The sequence below is a fragment of the Anser brachyrhynchus genome, assembly GCF_964034855.1.
Source record: "Anser brachyrhynchus genome assembly, chromosome: 1".
NCBI classification, from domain to species: Eukaryota; Metazoa; Chordata; class Aves; order Anseriformes; family Anatidae; genus Anser; species Anser brachyrhynchus.
In genome coordinates, this window is record NC_137694.1 from 138711568 (window position 1) to 138733104 (window position 21537).

General features: G+C 40.0%; 1 protein-coding gene across 1 annotated transcript in view; it reads left to right on the forward strand.

The window, feature by feature from the left end:
- The window catches only part of ZBED1 (zinc finger BED-type containing 1), a 211555-nt gene that overhangs the window by 136243 nt on the left and 53775 nt on the right, over window positions 1-21537 (forward strand). The window contains exon 4 of the mRNA XM_080598418.1: window positions 13560-13661. Coding sequence (XP_080454544.1) covers window positions 13560-13661 — 102 coding nt within the window. The remainder of the gene's footprint in view (window positions 1-13559; window positions 13662-21537) is intronic.

The window sequence follows — 21537 nt, forward strand, 5'->3', positions numbered from 1 at the left end:
AAGGGTGTGCACTGAAGAAAACAACAGTGCTGTGACTATCACTTCAAAAGGGACAGTCTCTTCTGCCTACTGCTGGTTTCCTCCTTGCTAACTAGAGAGCAGAAGTGCACAGAAGCAGACTGAAGCGTATGCTTCTTATACATTCTACTGTACCTATACTTCATTGACCAATGCAGCAAGCTCAGCTGCCATCACTGTAATACCACTAACACATTCTTCCTCACCTTGCAACCTTCTATAAATGAGAAATTCAGGTCTGGAGAAGGAGCCTTCTCCTCCTGCTCTGCGAGTACCTGAGTTAGGATGTTCTCCATGCTCGTGTTGGAATGAGGGGCTCCTCAAGGGACAAATGCAGAACCTGTGAGCTAATTCATATAATATTTCTAGGGAAGGCATGTGCTTGTGCACATGGTCCTGTCCATGCCTCCATGTGAGCTGCTTTCTTTCTATAGTGAACCTGAAAATGTGCAATTTATTTGCACACTTACCAAAAAGAAAATCCAAACAAAAAATAAAATGGTCAAGGCTAAAATAACCAGTACCTCTACTGAATTAATGTGACTGGATTCTAAGGTAGCTGTTTACTGGCATCTCAAACAAAAGGAAGAAAAAGTAAGAATTTCTTTCAGGAGCCATTCAGTTTTATACTCGCAGGACCAGGTAGGTCAGGGGAAAGACAGTGGGTCCCTGAAGCTTTGAGATTGGCAGTTTGATTTTCTCTGAGGTCAGCAATAACCATAACTATGAATCTTGCTCTCCAGTCTCCTGTTAGTGAGCTTTTCTGTAGTTATAGCCAACATTTCCCAAAACACCTAGGGTACTCACTAGTCCAAATCCCACTTGCAGAAGTAAAACAAAATAGTTGAGCTGGAAAGAACCTTCAAAGATCATTGAGTCCATCTGCCTGACCACTTGGGCTCACCAGAAGTTAAAGCATAGTGATGAGAGCACTGTCCAAATGCCTCCAGAACACTGACAGGCATGGGGCATCAACTACCTCTCTAGGAAGCCTGTTCCAGGGTTTGTCCCCCTCAAGGTAAATAAATTTTTCCTAATGCCCAGCCTGACCCTCCCCTGGCACAGCTCATGCTGAGCCCGCTGTCACCAGTACCCCCAGGTCCCTTTCTGCTTCCCAGCCACTCGATGGCATTACTCAGTCTGGCATTACTCAATCCCAGGTGTAACTTCTGAATGGGAATGCAAAGACTTATCTATACGGTCAGTCCTTCCTAGAGCTGGCGTAAAGCACAGTGGCAAAGACTATAACACTGAACACAAGAAAGAGTTAAGTTTCCATTTCTTGTTCTTTCTTGATATCTCTCCTGAAGTTTCAGAGAAAAATGTTTTGATACTTTTTTCTTAAAAAAAAGAAATGGATTTTCATGGGGTTAAAAGTATCTCTTTCTTTCCCAAATTGTTCCCAAATGAGAGTGTACTCTTTTCAGCCTGGCATTTTCTTCCCAGGGAAATTTTTTCTAATGAGGGGAAGAATTTCCACAAAATGTCTCATGAAAGCAGTTGTCAGCATGAGTTGATACTGAACAGTACACAGAATGAGCATTCCTAAAAGTAAAAATTATTCAGATTTCCAAAAGCCAGCCTGCCTTCAAGAAGAAAAAAAACAAAACAAAACAAAACACTAAATATTGAGATGCGGAAGAAGAGCACTGTGGATCCTTGCACATCTGCTCCATCTTACATTGCCGGAAATTACAGGTCAGCGATAGCAGGGAACTGCTATGAAAGAGAATTTCTTTAAAGCACCATCACTAAACAGGGACACTACATTACAGTGATCATGTTAAAAGTTGTGGAGGACAGGCAAAGAGTTTGAGATGAGAAGAAGAATAGAAGAATAGCAAAGTAAGTAACAGAACAGGATTGGGTGGAAAAGTTCTGAAGTTTCCCACAGATGAATCAATCTCAAATATATATATATATACATTATATGAATACAATCCTGAAAATAATAAGAAATATCTCTTTGTATGGAAATAAAAAGAGAAAGGAGGTGGAGTCCAGTATAGAGGGCAGCTTCTGAAGCAGCAGTCAAGATACTGTAGTTCTATTCTTGGAATTTTATTCTTTTGCACCTTTTTTTCCTCTCACTTTGCTAAGTAGCTAAGATCTCTGCAGCAGATTAGTAGCTACAAGAACTGTGAGCAGTTGTAAAACTGCCATTTCTCACCTGGGATGTAAAGCTATACTGCTGTTATTTTAGAAATGCTAATGTCTTGCACAGTTTGCTTGAGCTCAGTCTCAGTTATGTGCATATATGCACATAATGGCACTAAACCCAAACACCAGAATTATCTTTACCTTCTTTGACTCTTGGGATGTGCTCATCAGTTAGGGTATGCAATGATATCTCTGTTTTTATGTTGAAAAGTCACAGTTATTCCATAGCCATTCACGATATGAGAAGAATTTAAACACTCCCTGCAAGACTCCTTATCTTTTTTCCAGCATTAATTTTCTTTGTGTTACCCAGCTATCTGAGACCCTTTGGCAAGATCCTCCTGGAAGTTGTCATTATCTTTTTTTTTTTTTTTCCTAATCTTGAGTATGGTGAATAACACTGAGTCATCCGTACGCATGCGCGGTTCTCTGTTTTTTTCTCTTTTTCTCTGTTTGTTCATTATTAATTGAATCTGAAGGCTGGCATTCAAATCACCTAATTTTTTAAGGTTTATAACTAAGAGGTTTAAATCTGAGTCAGTGTCCCCAAGCTCCTTTTGGAGTCTGTGGAGAGCAATAAACATTTGTAGGACATGATTCATCTCATCTTAAACTAGATTTGTGAAACAGGTCAGATGAATCATATCTTAGAAGAACTCTACGGTCCTAAGTCTTAAGCCTGAAAGAGACACAGCCTAGTGTCACGTCTGGAGAAAAGTGAGAGCAAGGCTAGGCCTCCTGATTCTCAGAGGAGTAGGAAAGGACGATGGCAGTGCTGCCCAAGGCGATTTATGTTCCCTTGCCGTGACCCAGATAACATCCCAGGTATAAGTTGGCATGAGCCAGGCTAGTGGTTGCACCAGCAGATCTGTGTGGAAGAAGCAAAGGGGGACAGGAATGATGGGGAAGGGCGGCTGCCCCGCCAGGTGGTCAGAAACTGTGACTAACCTGCTCCTAAAGCTGCACCATGGATGGAAGGGGCAGGCCTCCTCTCACTTCTCCAGCCCGGCTGCCTGCTGCTCCCACTGCACCTCTCCACCAGCCCTGCTGCTGCAGGAGGCAGTGACTCACGGACCCATGTGAAGGCCATCTCTGGAAAAAAAAAAAAAAAAAAAAAGAAAAAGAAAAAGAAGAAAATGGAAAGTTCATTGAAGCTGCATCTGTGAGCTGCTCTGGCTCGCCACATGGTTGCTTGAACTGACACAAGGGAAACAACTGAAAACTTTCTGGTGAAAGAGAAGGCGGTGTTTACAGAAATATGTATTATGGTAGTTCTTATGTCCAGCACAAAAGATGTTGTATTCTGAGCAGCTCAATGATATTCTTGCCTGAAGCTTGGAAATATTCCCTTCGTCTTTGTTTTATTTCCTTTGACTCTGAGCTTTTTGTCCTAAGTACTACAACATAGACACTATCAGCCTCAGTCTGTTACCATAGAGGTGTAGAACAGAATATTTGCTGAGCTGTTTTCATGGTAATACCAATGCATACTACAAACATTATTCTTTATACTGGAGGTTTTTATTATGGTGGTTTTGAAATGGTAAGCAGTCATACATAGAAATGCAAGCTCTTTTCAGGAAATGTAGCCAATAAGGGAGTTGTTTTGCCATCACATAATGTTTCTCTTACATTAAACTTTACCCATGGATTGAAAAGTTAATTCATTATGAAATATCCAGACATAGTGCTGACCAGCCGTCCTACGGAGAGTGATTTTCCTTCTGATCTTCTAGTATATATTTGATATTGGCTTATGGAAAGAAGTGCCTGTGCAGCAGACTAAGACACACAAATTACATTGTATTCAGTATTGACTGAAACCTTTGATATTTACCATAAAGTAGCACAGAAAGTCTTAATCTATTTTAAAATATCTGTCTCAGCAAGTAAAAATTAAGTGACAACTCACCCAGTTCCCATGTCTAGGCAGTTGCATTGCAGATAGGATGGGGGAAGCCAGATCCGTGCCAATGATGAGCAAGTGGCCTGGATCAGTTCTAGGCCACTACAAGAATTAGGGTATCATCAGCTCTGAGCTATTTCCATCCAAAAACAGGCTAATTGGAATTGTAGATTCCTTACTGTAGCAACTAAGAGTATCTGTTCTACAGATATTATGGCCTTAGGAGTGCCTGTAGTTAAGGTAGCTCTGTTCTAGCAGCCCCCTGATTTTCTGGACATTCTCTTTTCCGCTAAGCTCGTATGTTTTTTCTCTCTTGTTATTATGATGTGTTTAGAATGAGTGAGAGCTTCTTTTACGAACTATATAGGGTGAAGAAAGTAGACTTTCACATTAAAAAAATAATTAGGGAGACTTAGGGAAGCAAGATTTAGGGGTGTAAAGTTATGAGCGCAGTAGCTAATTTGAAACTAAATTGAACTGGTAGGGTTTGGCTACCTTGGAGAAATTATTTTGAATAAATAAATTACACTTGCTTGTGAACAGTACACTTCATATAGAAAAGAAATGCTGCAAGTCAAGAGGAGAACAACACCAGAGCAGCACTGGTGCATGTTTTAGTCAGGGTGCATGTCTAATCAAATATTCTGAAGGAAAAAGCTGCCAACAAAAGATCAGTAGGCTTTTTTTGTCCTCAGTGTTACTTTTTTGTATGCATGTAGGTGTCCTTCTGAAAATCTTTATTGTCAAATGATGCAAGTGATTCAATACCTTAACTTTTAAGCTACACTGCACAAGACTCACTGGGGATGTGCAAGTCCAGAGTTGAGAAATAGGAAAGAAATTATACTTCCATTTACTTAACAGAACTATACCAGTTTAAATCAGTTCAAGGACTTGTCATCTTTTCTAAGAACACTTGTGCTCCTAGCTTCCTCTGCAGTACCTTTCCATTGCGTCATCTTGTAAAGGCCTTGCTGACTTTTATCTTCCTTAATATCTTGACTCTGCGTTACTTCCAAACAGCTCTTCACTTGAGTTTCATTCCCGATGGAAAACGTCAATATGAGGACACTATAATGTGCGTGTCGAATGTGCACTGTATATTTTGCCATTTTAAATGAGATATAAGTCACAGCGTAGGGCTAAGTCACTGAAAAGAGTAAATGTTATCCAAGAATAAAAAGCAACATTTCTGCAATTCACAAAATGTAACAATGAAATTTAAAATAAAATCTGCTCACCAGGAGTACGAGGAAAATACATCTGAAAATATATATAATAGGAATGGAGGTATTCCATATATTCCAAATATATATAGTATGGATGGAACCATCTATTCTTCTGTCCATAAATGATGAATTTTCAGACGCTCACTATGAGCTCATCTGTCCCCGTGAGGCAGAGGGCATTTACCTGAGCCAGTCCTCTTGTTTCAGGTCCCCACAGAAGAAAGAAAATATACTTAACAGCAGGATCAATGCTGCCTTCCTCAACCTTGAAAAGAGATTTTAGAAGCATCTTCACTGCAACACTTTTTTTTTTTCCCCAAATAACAGCCCCAGATCAAAACTGATGTGGATGTCGTTTTTCCACCATTTCTCCAGGGGGCTATGAATGGGGCTATGAAGCTGCCAAACTCATAGTTGCTTTCAACCTATGTGAAGGCACAGCAGTAGGTGCTAGAAATGATGACAGAGAGGTTCCCAAAGATGTTGTTCAGTGGGGTAGAATCAAAGAAATTCTTCCCATCGCAACAAGGGAGGGTATCAGAGGACTCTGTTTCTCTGCAGTCATAAATCTGGGTGATGAGCACCTAAATGCAGGAGGAGGGAAGGGAGACAGCATGTAATTTCTAGCAAGTATACGAGGAAATTTTCTATATATCTATAATTGTATTTGCTATTCATAGAGAAATAAAGCCTCCCCAGTAAATAATCTGGATGAAATTTTACCCACAGGAAGCTGAGATAATCTTCCTCACCCTGAGAGCTCACTATGGATCCCACTGCCACCATCTTCTAAACTTTTCTTATAAATTGATGACAGACAATTTCTTTTTCAAGGCCTGTCCCTGCTGAACATAAAATATTAAATGTTATACAGCAAAGCACTACTTATATATTTGGAAAACCCACAGCGTACTATGCCTGCAGTGTAGGAATCCTGCTAAAATGATCACATATTTAAATAACATCCTAACTTGCAGTACAATTAGCAGAGTCACACATGAGCAGTTCTGGTGCTTTACATGGACTCCCTCTTTTTTTGTATTGCTGCTACATCCCAGTGCTCAGGGAACATGAACGGTGAATCCATTCAGAGACTCTCCTGTAATCATCTAATATTTTGGCAGTAATGCAAGCATTTGGCAGGGAGAGAACTGAAACACTGTTCTTACCCTGGAAGTTGGCTTTCTTTGATTAACCAGTGCACAAGAGCTACAGGTGTTTGTTGAATGTAACAGGTTAAATGATCACTGGACTAGTCCACACACTTCTATTACAGAAGGTGAAAGTAGCAAAGCCAGATTGTTCAGTTTCTGAGGACAAATTTCTTTTTTTATTTTACTCTTCCACCTCTGTAGGAGAAAGTGTCTGTTGGAAAGCTAAAGATTTTTTTTTTCTCTTTTCTCTTAGTACAATAGGTTAAAGTTACATGGTTAAGAAATAGCAGCATTAAATACTTTTTTTTTTCTATAGCTCTTTGAGCAGACAGTGTTCAAACTGTCCTGGGAGTGGGGGAAGCATAAGCTTCTAATATTTGCCCAATGTGAACTTTTCTTTATGTTGTGAACACCAGCGCAGAGCTCTTTTTTCACTGCCTAGGCTGCAGAACGCCATTCAAGGGCGGCTCACAAAGGCTAACATGGGGCTCAGGAAGCTAGTCTCTCCCAGCTGCCTTTAAAGTTGGTGGCACAGGAATGGGTGACTCAGGGAAGGCTCAGCTAAATGTAAGTGTTCTCACTTGCCGTCTGGAAGGCTGTAGACAAACTAGTCCAACTAAAGCCGTGAGTATATCTTTTAATGACCATACCCAAGCTGTATGTCTTTAGGTATGCTCAGTATTTCAGTCCACAGCATTGCACTTACACACTTTGCAGATGGATGTGCTTCATCTGTCCCCTTCTTCTATGGCATATCTCAAGCATCAGCTTAGGCAGTAAATCCATGCTAGAGCTAGCCATGGTTGATTTTTTTTTTCTTTTAGTCTCTGAAAATCTATGAAAGATCGGTGATCTGTAAAAATGCCACAACATTATTCAGACCAATAGAGGACTGAGAAGACTGGGCAGGGTGAGGGGGAACTTGTAAGGTCCCCATCAGGCAACAGCCACCATTTTGATTCACAGTCACATACTTAAAATAGTTTAACGAATCGGGAGCCAAAGTTATGCAAATTGTCACCATTAATGCAGCTGGAATTAGGGGTCAACCAGTGCGTAGGTACCATTGCACACACTAGGGTTTTCTCTGCATTAACTGCTTTAATATTTAATTCCTGAGAATCTTGGCTTCTTATGCAGAATAGGGCAGATTCTGGAGTGGTTGTGGTGTAGGAGTCAGAGAGGTCATCAAGTGCAGAAGGGCAGGAGCACAGCATAAATAGGAGATGCTGTGCTGGCTGCATTTGTGATGACTGTCTATTATTGTACCCAATACACAATTGGATGGTACACGCCTTATTTGCCTTGTTGTTTTTTGTTTTGTTTTGTTTTGTTTGTTTGACTTTTTTTTTTTTTCCCCAGCAGTTCTTTTAAAGTAAGCATTCTGTAGTCCTTTGGAAACACTCTGTCATCATGCACGTCTGGGCAGACTTGCACCGCAGCCCTTGAGTTAGTCCCAGATGATGTAGGAATATTCTGTTAGCAGGAGTCCTGTTCTGCTGACAGAGGCTTGTGTGCTTCCACACGTGCCCAGGTTGTAGACCGATAAATCCTGGGGTTGTGTTAATGGCGTAGAACCATTTTCGCATTTTCCTCTCACAGCATTGTCATATAATGACTAGTTTTTGACCAGCTTTTGAGCTCAACTGGTCCGAATTTCCATCTGGCCAGAAGTTCACCCCCCTCTCTTGGCAGCCCTGTTTTGAGTGAAAGTGGCTTTTCTTTTGGCTGGAAGACATGCACAAACAGATGAGCAGAGCTTGCCCAGAAATATGAGCTGATTCTGGGACACCTTTCTCTGGGGAGTGAGGACCACTGCACTTTAGAAAGGGAGAAGGGAGATACCACGCTTGTCTCTTAAGACTGGGCCAGACAAGGCCACGCTTTATTACTGTCAGCAGTGACAGTGCAGTGACAAAAGGGAAGAAGGCTCCAGCCAGTACTGCTTTATGCCTTCACCTCCTCCCAGTTCATACTTTCACTCTGCTGGTATTTGCTCCACTTCTATTTCCACCTGCCACCTTGCTGACAGAGCTTCTGTAGCTTTACAACGCATCATCTATCAGATGGTGCTTGCCTCATTAAGAGCAGTTTCTGATGAACAACAACCATCCAGGTGCTCAGAAGCGTAGTCAGGTCTTTCACGAGCAGGACAACATTTCTCCTTGCTTCTGTGCAGATGCCAAAGTATGACTGTGTGGTGGTCAGCCAAACTCCTCAATGTCTCTTCAGGGGATACAGCACCCAGAGAAACAATGCACCCACGTGGAGCTTTTGCAGCATGTGCTGGAGCATGAATAGTGACTCCTCAGCATTTGTGATGATCTTGTCTAGGAACCATTCCTCGTGCATTGCTGGAGAAATAACTCTTCCTGCTGACATCTTCAGACACTGAAGACGGGTGGCAAATGGGCAAAGCAGTCCTTTCTGTAGTCCACTTTCCATCATAAAGGAGCTCCCAACTCCCTGCTACTCTGGGCAGAGTTACAGCTTTCCCCAGAATGGACCCTTTGCTTTTTTTTTTTTTTTTTTTTAAACAAAGAAAATGAAAGCATGATGGAACACTGCACTGACATTAGCAATAAAAGAAAGTTGACTCTGACTTCTGATTTCTGGTGATGTGGAGTTGTAGCTGTCCATAATGATTTCAAGATGATGGCTTAGAGTTGAATGCAGAAAAATAATCAGTTGGTAGGTGGCTTTCAACTCATCTTAATCTGATCTAAATCAAAACTAAATGACATAGCCTTTGTGGAAGCCCCAATATTGCATTTCCAGTGCTCAGCTGATTCTTTTGTCCTCTAAATTTTCCTTCTGTAGGAGACCAAAATTCCATTTCATGCCTTTTTTTTTTTCTTTTTTTCCCCTCAAAATGTGGAGCCAGAGTCAACTGTGCTGTCATGGAAAGCAAAGGAAGGGAATTGTAAATGTTCAAAAGTAAAGGCGTGCTAATAACATGAAGAAGCAGTCAGCCTGAAATGCAGCTCAGGGAAACTGACCCTAAGGGGCAAACTCAAGTGAGCACTCAGAGCCTGCGTCAGGCTCTCATGGGTCTCACGGTGTCAGTAAGCTCTCCAAGGCACCCGTCCATCATGTCCTCTGATGTCGGTGACCATCACCATGTCAGCTGAGGGCACACGGTGCAGGAACAGACAGTACGTAGGTGCTCAGTGGTGCTGTGTGCTGTGAACCAGCATAACTCTGTGGGATAAGCAAGTCTTACTGAGGAGCAACCAGAAAAACTGCTGCTGAAGGTGCTGCGACAGATACATGTTTAAAAGAAAGCAGTTATGCAAAGCAGCAATTGTAGCACTGTCTATATATATCTGTTCATAGGTGGATAATGGTATTAGTAGCACTAGATGTCTTTTGGGAAATTATGCTCCTTTTATATTTTATTAGCTAATAATTTCCTGACGACGGAGTCATCAAATTACAATAAAATAACAGTAAGATATTTTTAGCAGTGAATACTTTCACCGGTGTCTGACAAATACCTGCTCACTTTCTTTGGGGAGATTATTTAGATAAGAACAAGGGACATATCTACTAGAAGAAAGAAACACAGACATGGCTGTCATTCTAGAAGTATCTGAAAAAAAGGGGAAGAATAGGAAAAGAGATAAAATGGGAGAGAGTTAGAAATTAGGGTATTTCAGTAGAATTAGCTGAAGTATAGATGTAGAGTATATGTATATAGATATTTTATATGTAGATTCTATTCCCTATTTTTATTCTTAATGTCATACAGCAAATCAAAGGAACCCATTAATTTTTAAAACTTACTATACTATTGAACTCAAAAGCAGAATGACCATTATTATCAATTAATAGGTACTTTGAATAATTTGAAGTCTAGTGGCAGACAATCTAAAATGATATGAAATGATATATCTAAATATTAATATTGGCTTATATTTCAGTTTGCCTGCTGTTATTGCACATTTTTATTCTCTTTGCTCATACCTACCTTACACAGAAAACCTTTTCCCCTCATTGTTTCTGAAAAGTTGTTAAATTCACATTGTTAGTGCAAGTACAGGTTTGGTCATTTGCTCACATTATTAAATGCTGGTCTTTAATAAAGATTAAAAAAAAAAAAAAGGTTCACTTAGTATATTTTTGCATACTTTGAAATATTCTAAAAACTACCTGATATCCTTATCTTCTAAATGCATAATACCTCAGTACAGTACTATAACAAAATACCCAGACCCTGAGACAGGAAGAAGTTTGGTTTCTATTCACAGCCCTGCAATGGCTGACTCAGAGCAGTTTTTCTGTCCCACTTTCCAGAGTGGAATGGCATCTAGGGCAGCGTGGTGCTGCCTCCGGTGAAACTGGCAGAGACCTGCTGTGCATGACCGAGCATGAATAAGGACTTTGGTCATTAAGGTTTCTGCCCTGTGAGTGAAAAGAAAAATTTGGGGTTTGATTTGCTTGTTTGTTTTCCTTTCCAAAGCAGGTTCTGATCTTTTGATGGAAAGTGCTTTATAAATGCTGAATACAATGACACACTCCCCAAATAAGAAAGTAAATAAGCTTAGTAATGATAGTCTAGCCCTAGTATGCCATTAACCTCGTCACTGTACAGTCATAACAAAAGACAGCATTTGCTGCAAAACTGCAAAATTAAAGGAGGGGAGATGGGACAGGTGTAGCAAAAAGTTACCTTCTTGGAAGGATGAGGTTGTACTGGTCAGCCTGAAAAGCACTTGTCTTGCCATACTGGCTATCTCACCGCAGTGTGGGTTGTTGTTGGCAACACAGAAAAGCACAGTTTTGATGAGGGAAGAAATTAAAATTTAGCTTAGTGAATGTTGTCAGGCACCTGCCTTCCTTGTGCATTTAGTGGCATTAGCAAACACCAGGAGAGTGACTGATGTTGCCACAGTCCATACAGGTGCTGAAGATGTGGTTGGACCCTGCTCTGTGCCACCATGTACTGCTGCTGACGGAAGCCCAATGTCTTCTGTACCACAATGAGTATTTTGTGTTAAAAAGGATTCCTCCAGTGGTGGTGTAAGGAACTGCCTTATAAGAAGCTGATCAGCCCTTTCCTATCTCTTTCCCTGATGAGCTGCCCGGAGAAGCAGAGCAAATGCACAGTCAGGATAAAAACTCACTTAGGTCTTCGTTCCATTCCTTGTTGCATTAGTTACTAATAAGTTAGTAAAACCAGGTTTTGTGTATCTGACTGGTTATAGTGATACAGGCCACAGGAGGAACAACCTGAACAACTCTGTTCTTTAACAGGAGTTAACAACTTCTGCATTTCCTTGCCACCTCTGGTGCAGGACATGGGTAAAATTAAGCAAAATTACAGATCTCCTAAAGGTCTATAGAGAACTCAAGATATTATCCAGACTTATTCATGTGATAGTGTGCTTGAAATTGTGTGACTTTACAACCATGTAGAAAAAAAAATGTATTTAAAGTGTTTTTAAGCTGGAATCTACTCTCCCCCTCTCTCCTGGAAAGGACCACTGAGTAATTTATACGAATTCACTAAGATCATTTCTGTGGGCTAATATTGTCTCCATTCCAAACGTGTAAGGATTATTAAAGCTCTGCACTGTGTAAAACTGAAGGGAACCAAGGGAAATGCTCTTCTATAAAGGATTTTAATAAAAGCTGTGATTGCCTTGTTATTTAGCTTGCTATTGTGCCTGCAGGCCCGCCTGAATCCATATTGCACAGGCATACTATAAAGAAGCATTATAGGTACAGCTTGCAGCCCTGATTGTGACAGGATGAAACAATTTGGTAAACATCACCGATGGAGCAGGGAAAACAGTAGCAAGGAAAGGTCACTTTTTACAGCCTGTACTGTAGCCTGGTTACTGAATAGTTTCATGTTCCTGTAAGAAACGTTTTCTTTAGCATGTGTGTGAAGAGCTGTGTAACTTTAATTTTCCCTTCCTTTAAAGCCTGTTCCTTCTATAGGAGGAGGTGGGGGAGGCCATGTGCAAGGAAGGGGTAGCTGTTGCTTCCCACGGAGCAAAGGGGGGCAGCAGTGAGGTGGGAGGGCAGAAGAGGTGGGGAACAATGCAGCAAGGACCTGGAGGTCAAGCAGGGTGGGAGCCCCGGTGCTCAGCCATGGTGGCCAGCATGATGCTGGGAGCCAGGCAGAGGCTGCCACAGCTCAGAAAGACAGTGAGTTTGGTGAAATCAAATCGAAGTAAGCGCTTGCCCTGCAAGGACACAGTGAGCAAGGGGAGTGTGTTTTGTATGACTTTCATATTTCTTACTACTTTACTAGTAGTAAGGGATAGTGACTGCTGTTGTGGGGGAGCCCCCCTTGCTTGCACATTATAACTCCGGTCATGGCTGTCACCTAAGGCAAGGAAGCAGACGAAGTGGTGCTTTGAGAGTCAGGGGTGAGAAAGCTGAGGAACTGAGGCAGGATAAGAATTTTCAGATCTGATGGGTTTAAAATTATTGGGGTATTTTGTTAAGCTTTCATTTTTACTTTTTAAATTAATTTTCTGTCATTGGAATGAGGGTCAATGGCTGACTGATGCCTTGGACAAAGGATACTTTTATCAGAGATCTATTTTCTTGGAAATAAAAATATAATGGTGTTAAATGTATTTTGAGACATTCAGCAGATAATCTGAAAAAACAACAACAACAAAAAACATGGAACATCATATTTGTCATCCTCTAAGAAACATAGTGGCACCCAACGTGGCTTCTCCTCTCGCCATTTAATTTTCAGCTTCCATGTCTTTTCATCTCAGTGTTGGAGAGCTGCAGGCCCTCTAGCAATAGAAAAAGCAGTGGGATTTGGACATATTTGCTCCGTTTGAAACCCCTTTTCACCCTCTGGGAGCAGCATTCCTCATGTTTGCTGTGTGAAGAATCGATGGCTTAAAATAGAAATGGAGGAAGGAAGAGAAGAAAGAAGGAATCTTCTGAGACCAGCCAGCTTTACCAATAATTTGCAAAAGCCTAGCTGAGTTTTAAAATGTTTACCTTTTTTTTTTTGGTGACATTATCACAGGAGTCCTTGCTGATGTATGTAAGTATATTTTTAAATCTTTATAACTGTCTTAAATCTGTTTTTGTTCATCCCCTCTTCTCTTCCAGTGGAGTTTTTATACTGTGATTTGGCTTCCATGAAGTCTATTCGGCAATTTGTGCAGCAGTTTCGAGCAAAGAATTGTCCACTCCATGTCCTGGTGAATAATGGTGAGTTCCATTTTCTTCTTTACATATCTGCAGGGGAGGAAGTGACAAATGGGGCTCTCACCTATCATTTAAACGTTTCAGATCGATTACCTGAGCCATACAGCAGGTTACAGTATGGCTGCCTTGACAGGGTTGTCTTTCTAGGGGTTAAATTGCAATTTTGAGAGAGCACCAGCTGAGCAGATGGAACACTTGGGTGCCACCCTTCCTTGTGATGTTATTGCAAGCCTTGCTTCCTGCTGTGTTTCTAAGCTTTCCAGCACTAAAACTCATGTAACAGCAGAAAAATCTGAGCATCCCTTAAAAAAAAGCAAAGCAAAGTAAAGCTGTACTTCATGGCTGTAGAAAACCTGCCCTTTCACCTTTGTTTGCTTTCCCTCCCTTTATATTTCCCTTGTATGAACGCATGCATTTGTTCCTGCTGTGTGTTGAGCTGGATGGGGGGGGGGGGGGGGTCAATCCGTTTGAAATATAATCTAGCAAATTATCCAAGTGACCTTAGAGCAGTCACTGCTTAGATCAAGGTGCTGCTGTAAAGTTGTCCATCAAACTGCATCCTCAGTGATCAGAGAACAAATTAAAAGGATGACATTTATCTTGCATTCATACAATTATCAAATGAATCTCATTACTCTTAAGGATTTAAACTTAGTTATTCACATACTTGCCATCTAATTATGCTTTATAGTCATGGTATTTTTGGAAAACAGCCCATACAATAATTTTCCTATATGCTCTGTATGCATTTTCCTAAAGGGGAATTTTCACTGGTGTATTTAACTAGGGAAAAATCTGCCAGCAACAATTTAGGCTTCTTTTGGAATCTTTCTGCTGTTATTTGCTGCTGTTCTTCTTTTCCCCATTATTTGCATGCATGTTCATTATCTTTTCCCGTGAATGTTTCAGTCCAGGTGAGGGCAAAAGTGCTGCAAATAAAATATTTCGTTACATTTGTTGATGCCTTAAAGATCTCTCAGTAATGCAAATACTGCAATAAAAAATCAAGAGTATTTTATTTCTTGATTGATATGAAACATTAATGAAATGTTCAAGTAAGTGTTCATTTTTATTTCATTAGTCAAATAAAGCCTACCATTATTATTTTAATTGTGAAATACTTAAAGGTTGTGGATATTTAATCCTGGTTGCAAAATCTATGTAGTTGTATACGCCTTCTTTTAAAGATGCACAGTGCAAACTGTTACACAGGTGGGAACCAAACTGCATTTTGAACATGTAGCACTTCGTAGAACACAAGGTTTTGATATCTCTGCACCTATCAGGAAGCCCCTGCCGTCCACTAGTTTCTAGGGCTGTATAGTGGGGGTTTGGAGACAGCTCAGGAGAGAAACAATGGAGCTACAATGACAGCTCAGCCGGACACCCTCTTGAGTAAAGGACTTGGTTCTGTCCTATGTGCTGCTGAAGCAGGACAGATAAAATTGCAGTTAAATGCATATTCTTAATCAATAAATTAACTTAGATGCAAATAGTTCTCATAATGTGCTTAACGTAAGACCAAAGACCCAGACCTTCTTTCAGGAAAGATGCTTGAGACTAATATCTGCCTGAATCAGTCTGTATTTTCATGACCTGCAAGAAAGGCATTTGATTTCACTTATGATTGTTACCAAATACTTAAAAGTTGGAAAGAAAATTGGGTTGTTGAAACAAACAAACAAACAACAACAAACAACTTGTTAGGAACAAGACTGAAATTGTTGGTCCAAGCCTGCTTTTTACTGAAACTTTAACAGAATCACAGAATTGGTAATATCCAAAGCTGCTGTAAATACTCCCTTATAATTAGGTTAGTCTCTGATCATTACCTGGCACATCACCAGCATCCACCTCTAAAAGCTCTTTCCTCCAGTTTATGGTCCTTTATGTTTGCTCTTGGAAATAATCTGTGGTATTCAGTTTTGTAACTAGTTTTAAAGTGAAAGCCCAAGTGCTCTCTTGGTATATGAGAGGAAAACGAAAATACCTAATAGAGGAGCAATGGCCTAACATAAAAAACTTTTTATCTTCTCTTGGCTTTCCATCAGTACTGAGCAAATACAAGACAAATGCTGACATTTGGGTTAACTGGTAGGCTTTTCCTTTTCTCTTTCCTTCCTCTCTGTCTCTCTCTCTCTCTCTTTATAACCAGTTTCTTCACTGTTATGCAGTGTGCTAAGGAACGAGATCCAGTCCATCGTGGACCGCAGGGCTGGAGGCACTACTCACTCAGAAACCTCATGACAGTTGTCAGCTCCACTTCCTTCCTTGTGTGATCCCTTAGAAACAAGCTTGGGTCCCTGAGAGAGGACAAGGCTTGTGATAATAAAGTGTTTTATGTGGATGAGTTGTTGGGCATGTTATCAGTAGTGAGTATGCTTTCTGTCAGAAAACTTTGTTGTCGATAGCAAGGCACTTTGCATGGCCATTAGAGTGCTTGGAGGACATCCCATAATGACACGGTGGATTTTCTTTTGTCTCACTGTATGCATCTAGAATAGTGGGTTTCTTATCACCCAATACTTTATCATTTCTTACAGATCTTGAAGCTCTAGTGTTCTTGATATGAAGAAGAATTTTTTGTTTTCTAGCATACGGGGAAGAGCCTGCAGGCCAGGCATCTGCACAATGCATTTGTAGGCAGTCATATGCTTCTCAGAGTCTGACCCAAAGTCTGTTGGGGCTAATAGGACATCTCTATTAGTTTTTGAAAATCGATTTTTTGTGGGCCCCGTGACTTCTGAATCATACCAAGATTGGCAATCTAATAGTAAATTTCCTCTCTGTCTTCATAAGACCAGGACTTCATTATCAAGGATTGTATTCTTTTATTACATTTAATGTAAAAACACCATGAACTGTTACATTGCATTTCTTTTCACACTACATTAGTGTTATTTAATTGCTTTAAATTAAAATATTTTAAATTGATCTATATAATTATGTCTATATATTAGTGGTCTGTCCACATCATATCTCCACGAGTATGGATACTGAATGTATGTAAAGGTATATAATATTTGATGGGGGCTTTTGTGAATCTAACAAAATGCCAATCATTTCAAGATGAATTGAGGAAAGTTCTGACATTATAAAATAATACAAACTATGAAATTAAGATGGTATTATTGTTAAAGATAGGTGATTTGGCACAAGTTGCTGTGTTAGGTAGATAATCAGTACTACATGTTTGACCAAAGATCATTATGAAATTCAGCAGTTTCCCAGATCACTGGTGATTTTTTTAAAAAATGTATCTGCTCCCCATCACTTGCCTGGCTCAAGGATCTAGCTGGAAATTAATATAATAGCAAACTCCTGAGTTGCAGAATATTCTGCTAGAGCTAGACACCCAGATGCCACAAAAATTTCAGTAAGGTTTACGTATCCAACCACTTTAGGCACTTTAAGAAGTCTAAGCTTTCAAACTGGAGATTAGTGCACTGAAGTCACCTCCTCTCTTTTTGTTATAGATGTTTTTAGCATATATATTTAACTTTCTAATTTCTAATTTCAAAGAAAAAAATTTGGTTGAATACACACATGATTTCAGCTGACAAATAAAGGTCTGTTGTGCCATTACTATGCTTTCTGCATCAGTAATGTGCATGCTCAGCTCTTGTCTTTTAAATTAAACAAAATGTATTAAAGACGCAAATAGGGTATTACATAAACATTCTTTAAAAAACATAATGTGCCAGTGGTAAAAGGAGAAAAAAATTATGACACCAAAATATAATGCATTTTCTGTGAAAAAAAAAAAGTTAAAAAAAAAAAAGGTTAGCTAAATAGTCAAACTATGAGCCACAGAAGGGTAGATACAGTACAACTTACTCTGACAAAAGGTCAGAAGAATGTGTATTCTAGTCCACTAATTTGCAAGTGAATGCCATTTTTTATTTTTTATTTTTCGAAAAGGACAGCATGTTTGTACCGTTGAAAAGCATTTAGTATAGTACAGAATCTACAGTAGCATAGCCATTTAATACAGTCATTAAAATAGTATCATAGTTAAGATGTATTAAAAAGTCTTCCGTCTTCACGAACTGCACAAGGAACAGATGTAAAACACTTTGTAAAATTCCATAAACAGCAGTCACTGATTAATGCTAGAGAGATTTTTTCTAACTTGAAGTCAATTGTTTTCTCTGTGTGCTAGAAATGTTTCTCAGTATCTTTTAGATAATGCTTTAATGTATGTGTTCTTTGCAGTACTTTATGATCTTAAAACCAAGAGAGATAACACCAAAATCACAACATCTTTACCGATAAAAGAATAGCTATGGGTACCAAACGTACATCGTCTAATTCGCTAAAAATGAAATAGCAACTACCTTCTCTGTTGCAGTTTACTGAAGGGCTTGTGGTTTTGGCTGCAGGATAGGAAAGGACTGAGAGAAAACTACGTTTAGTATATGCCTTGGCATGCACACAGATGCAGAAAAAGAGTTTAGAGATTTCAGTATATTATTAGCCTATTGTAGGCAGATTACATTTAATATATTTCAAGTTGAAACCTATCTGAGCCAATTTAAAATCAATAATTCTGAACTGCTGGCTAGTTCAGAGGATCATACTCCATAAATTGTGGATCATCTGAGAAATCTTTCTCTCTTGATAGAATGAATAGGTCTCTATAAGCTTATTTCTTCAATTCCTAGGGCACAATAAAAGCTATATCTGTAGGTAAGCACGTGAAATATCAATATATTTCTTTGTGTTACCTACAGTCAGTTCAGCCACGTGCAGTCCAACCATAATCCTTTGCCTGGAGAAGTCCTGTGGATGCTGTCATGCTTGATCACATATTAAATTATTCGTTTTTAAGTATTTCTAGGATCAAATCTTCAGAAGAACTGTGAGATTTGAGGGGTGGGAACAAGTGGATATAACAAATGCAAACAGTTTTATAGGTACATAGCTATTCACAGGTATTATTCATTGGCTATGTTTAACCACATTTACTTACGTTATAGCAGTGGGATCCAGAAAAGATCCTGTCCCACTGGATTAGGTAAGAGCCAGCTCCCCTGTCGGTAGCAGCTGCAGGCTAAACAGACTATAAAATGGAGCGAAGAAAAAACATTCCCAAAGAAGTGGAAATTCACTGGAAAAGGCCTTGAGTTAAGGTTAGTGAGGAGGTTGACTCCAGTGGAACTTGGATTACAACAAAAATAATGCTCTTCCTCCAGTTATACAAGAGGCTGTGGTGAATTCAGGAACTGATCTCTCATGAATCTCATTCCATTGTCTTGATTACAGGGCCATTTTTCATCTTTATGCTTCCCTGAAGACAAACCAGAGAAATATTTAAGCCAAGCTGAGGTGAAAAAGGAGAGAGAGGGGAGGACAAAGAGGGAGAACAAGGAGAAAGAGAGGAGGATGAACAGAAGGGCAGCTGGCCCTTTACCTGTATGTAATGGTTGACCGATAGTAGCCATCGTGGGAGAGCTGGGCCTCTGGGAGGTGTTTAGAGCTGGAAAAGGTAGTTTGAAGTAGAGGGGAGATTGGTTTCAAGTAGATATTCCGTGGATGATGGGCAAAACGAGAAGAGTCGTAAAGAAAGTAACATGCAATATTAATTTGTTCTAAAATTAGAAGATACTCTGAGAGGCAGTTCTTTTGAACAAACCCAGTGATGGCATACGGCATTTAGTTGATTTTTTTCAGCAGAGGTATCTTTATTAGAGAGGCGACTGGAAATTATGGGGAGGCTGGCTGTTTGCACACTGTGCGTTACAGGTATTTGGTGCCTTGGGTACTGGAAGCAACTTGTCTGGACACATGTGTCAGAGCTCCGTGATCCTGCCTACCGTGCCCAGCCCAGCTTGTTCGGAGCCACCGATGGTTGTGCAACGCTGACATTTACTCAGTGCCCACATTTTTAGCAGCAGTCATCAGCTAGAGCTGTTATTATACTTGAACGGCATTGTTGTCTGCCAGAATATGTATCCACTATAAAGATAGCAGATTTCTTATAAAAGGCTTAGTTTTTATTTGATTAAGTAATATGTTGGAAGAGCAACTTTAGGCTACTTCCAGCTGTCAAACTGTAAGGATTTCATTCATGAAAATCATCACTTTTGTTTGATATTATCTTTTATGTCTTTCTAATTGTTTCCAAAGCTTTTTCTTTGCCTGGGATATCAGACATTTTATGAAAAGGGAAATATCTCAGGCTCCACATGCTGTAGGTTCTTGACCCACTTGCTTTTATGTCCTGAATGTGAATTTTTTATCAGTGGAAGACAGATACAATAATTCAGCTATTGATGGATTAGGAAACCCAACCGGTTCTATGTAAGTGTGTGGGACATTTGCCACTGGCTTTACTGAGAGGCAGGAACAAGCCATGGTTTATTCTTGCCTAATCTTTTCATAGCTTTTAGGTAAAAATATTTTTTAGAAAGATTGCAAAACAAGATATTTTACTTCTAGGAGAACTTCCTACTGAATGAAAAAGCTTCGATTGACTTTCCTATATTCTGTTTTTGAGGGTGATAACTCACTATTGTGCCAACACAAATAACAAAACACTTACTGAGCATGCTTTTAGGAAACAAAGATTTTGTTTTGTTTTGTTTTTGTTTTATTCCCAGCCAGGCCCAATTATGAATGCTCTGATTTTAGTACAAAAACAAACCTCAGTTATGGATCATATGTATATTTTTGTAACTGACTTATTTTCCAGGGAACTCATATATTCACTACGGAGCAGCATGACATTGATTCAAAAAGTGAATCTGTTCTTAAGGAGTTATTATAACCCATTCGGTTTTATGCTGAACCTACCAAGACTGCATTGTTGCTCTCATTGTCCTTGAATGTGGATTGTCTGCATTTTTCCTTTTTTGTTCCGTTTAACCTACTGATAGGCTAAGAGTTTGTCGTCACTGGAAAGATGCTTTGCTTTATCTCTGTGGGCGCAGCTATTACAGTCCACTTCTCCCTTGTAGGCATTATAGGTGAGTCCAGGAGCACTAGCAGTAGACATTACTCAATCTCTATTTCCTTACTAGTTAGCCAAACTTTTAATGTTTGGTCTAAAACTTTTCATGCCAACTATCTGCCTTAGACTAAATTATTTTTAATTTAATATTTGTAATGCCAGATAAAGGAGTTTATCTTTTTCCAAGAATGGTAAAAAAAATAAATCTTTGTTTTTTATGATGTCAAAAATGATGGCAAGTTTCTTTAAAAAAGTTGTTCTTGTGTGATTGTAGTTTGGAATGAGGACTGGAATGCCGGCAAGGTGCTGCCTTGGTGTCAGAGATGGATGAACCTTTCAGCACCAGTAGAACATTCCCATTCTGTGTCGAGACAGAAGCCTGTTAAGCAATCCAGTTTGGAAAACATCTTTCACATTAAAATATCTAAAGGTTTTGCCTGTACCAAGCATGTCCTGACTTGGGACTGAGCTGGTCTTTCCCCTAGCGTCACAACCCAGAGCCCCTGCAGAAAACACCATGTGCAGGCAAAGGCACCAGCACTGATGCTGGGCACCAGTGTCCCCTCTTCTCCATGGCTATCTCGGAGCTGTGGTGGAGATGGTCACTGTGGCTTGCTTCAACTTCTCGTCTCTCTGTTGTCCAGACTGGGAGCCTGGCTGCTCTCTGATCTCTGTGCCAAGTTTCTGTCCCATGAAAAGGAGGCTGTGGGGAGGGGAGAGGTGGGTGGAAGGTAGTGGGTGTCCGGGTTTTATCTTGATTTGGAGCTGGGACATGGCTATGGAGGTGGGATGTGATTTCAAGTAATGCCTAAATGCCTCATCAGACAGAGCTGGTGAGCTGATGCTGCTGGTGACCCCACATTGCTAGTGACCACATCTCTCTGTAAGTGCTGGCTGTTGTGTTTTTAGGCATGAGGACAAAACCTG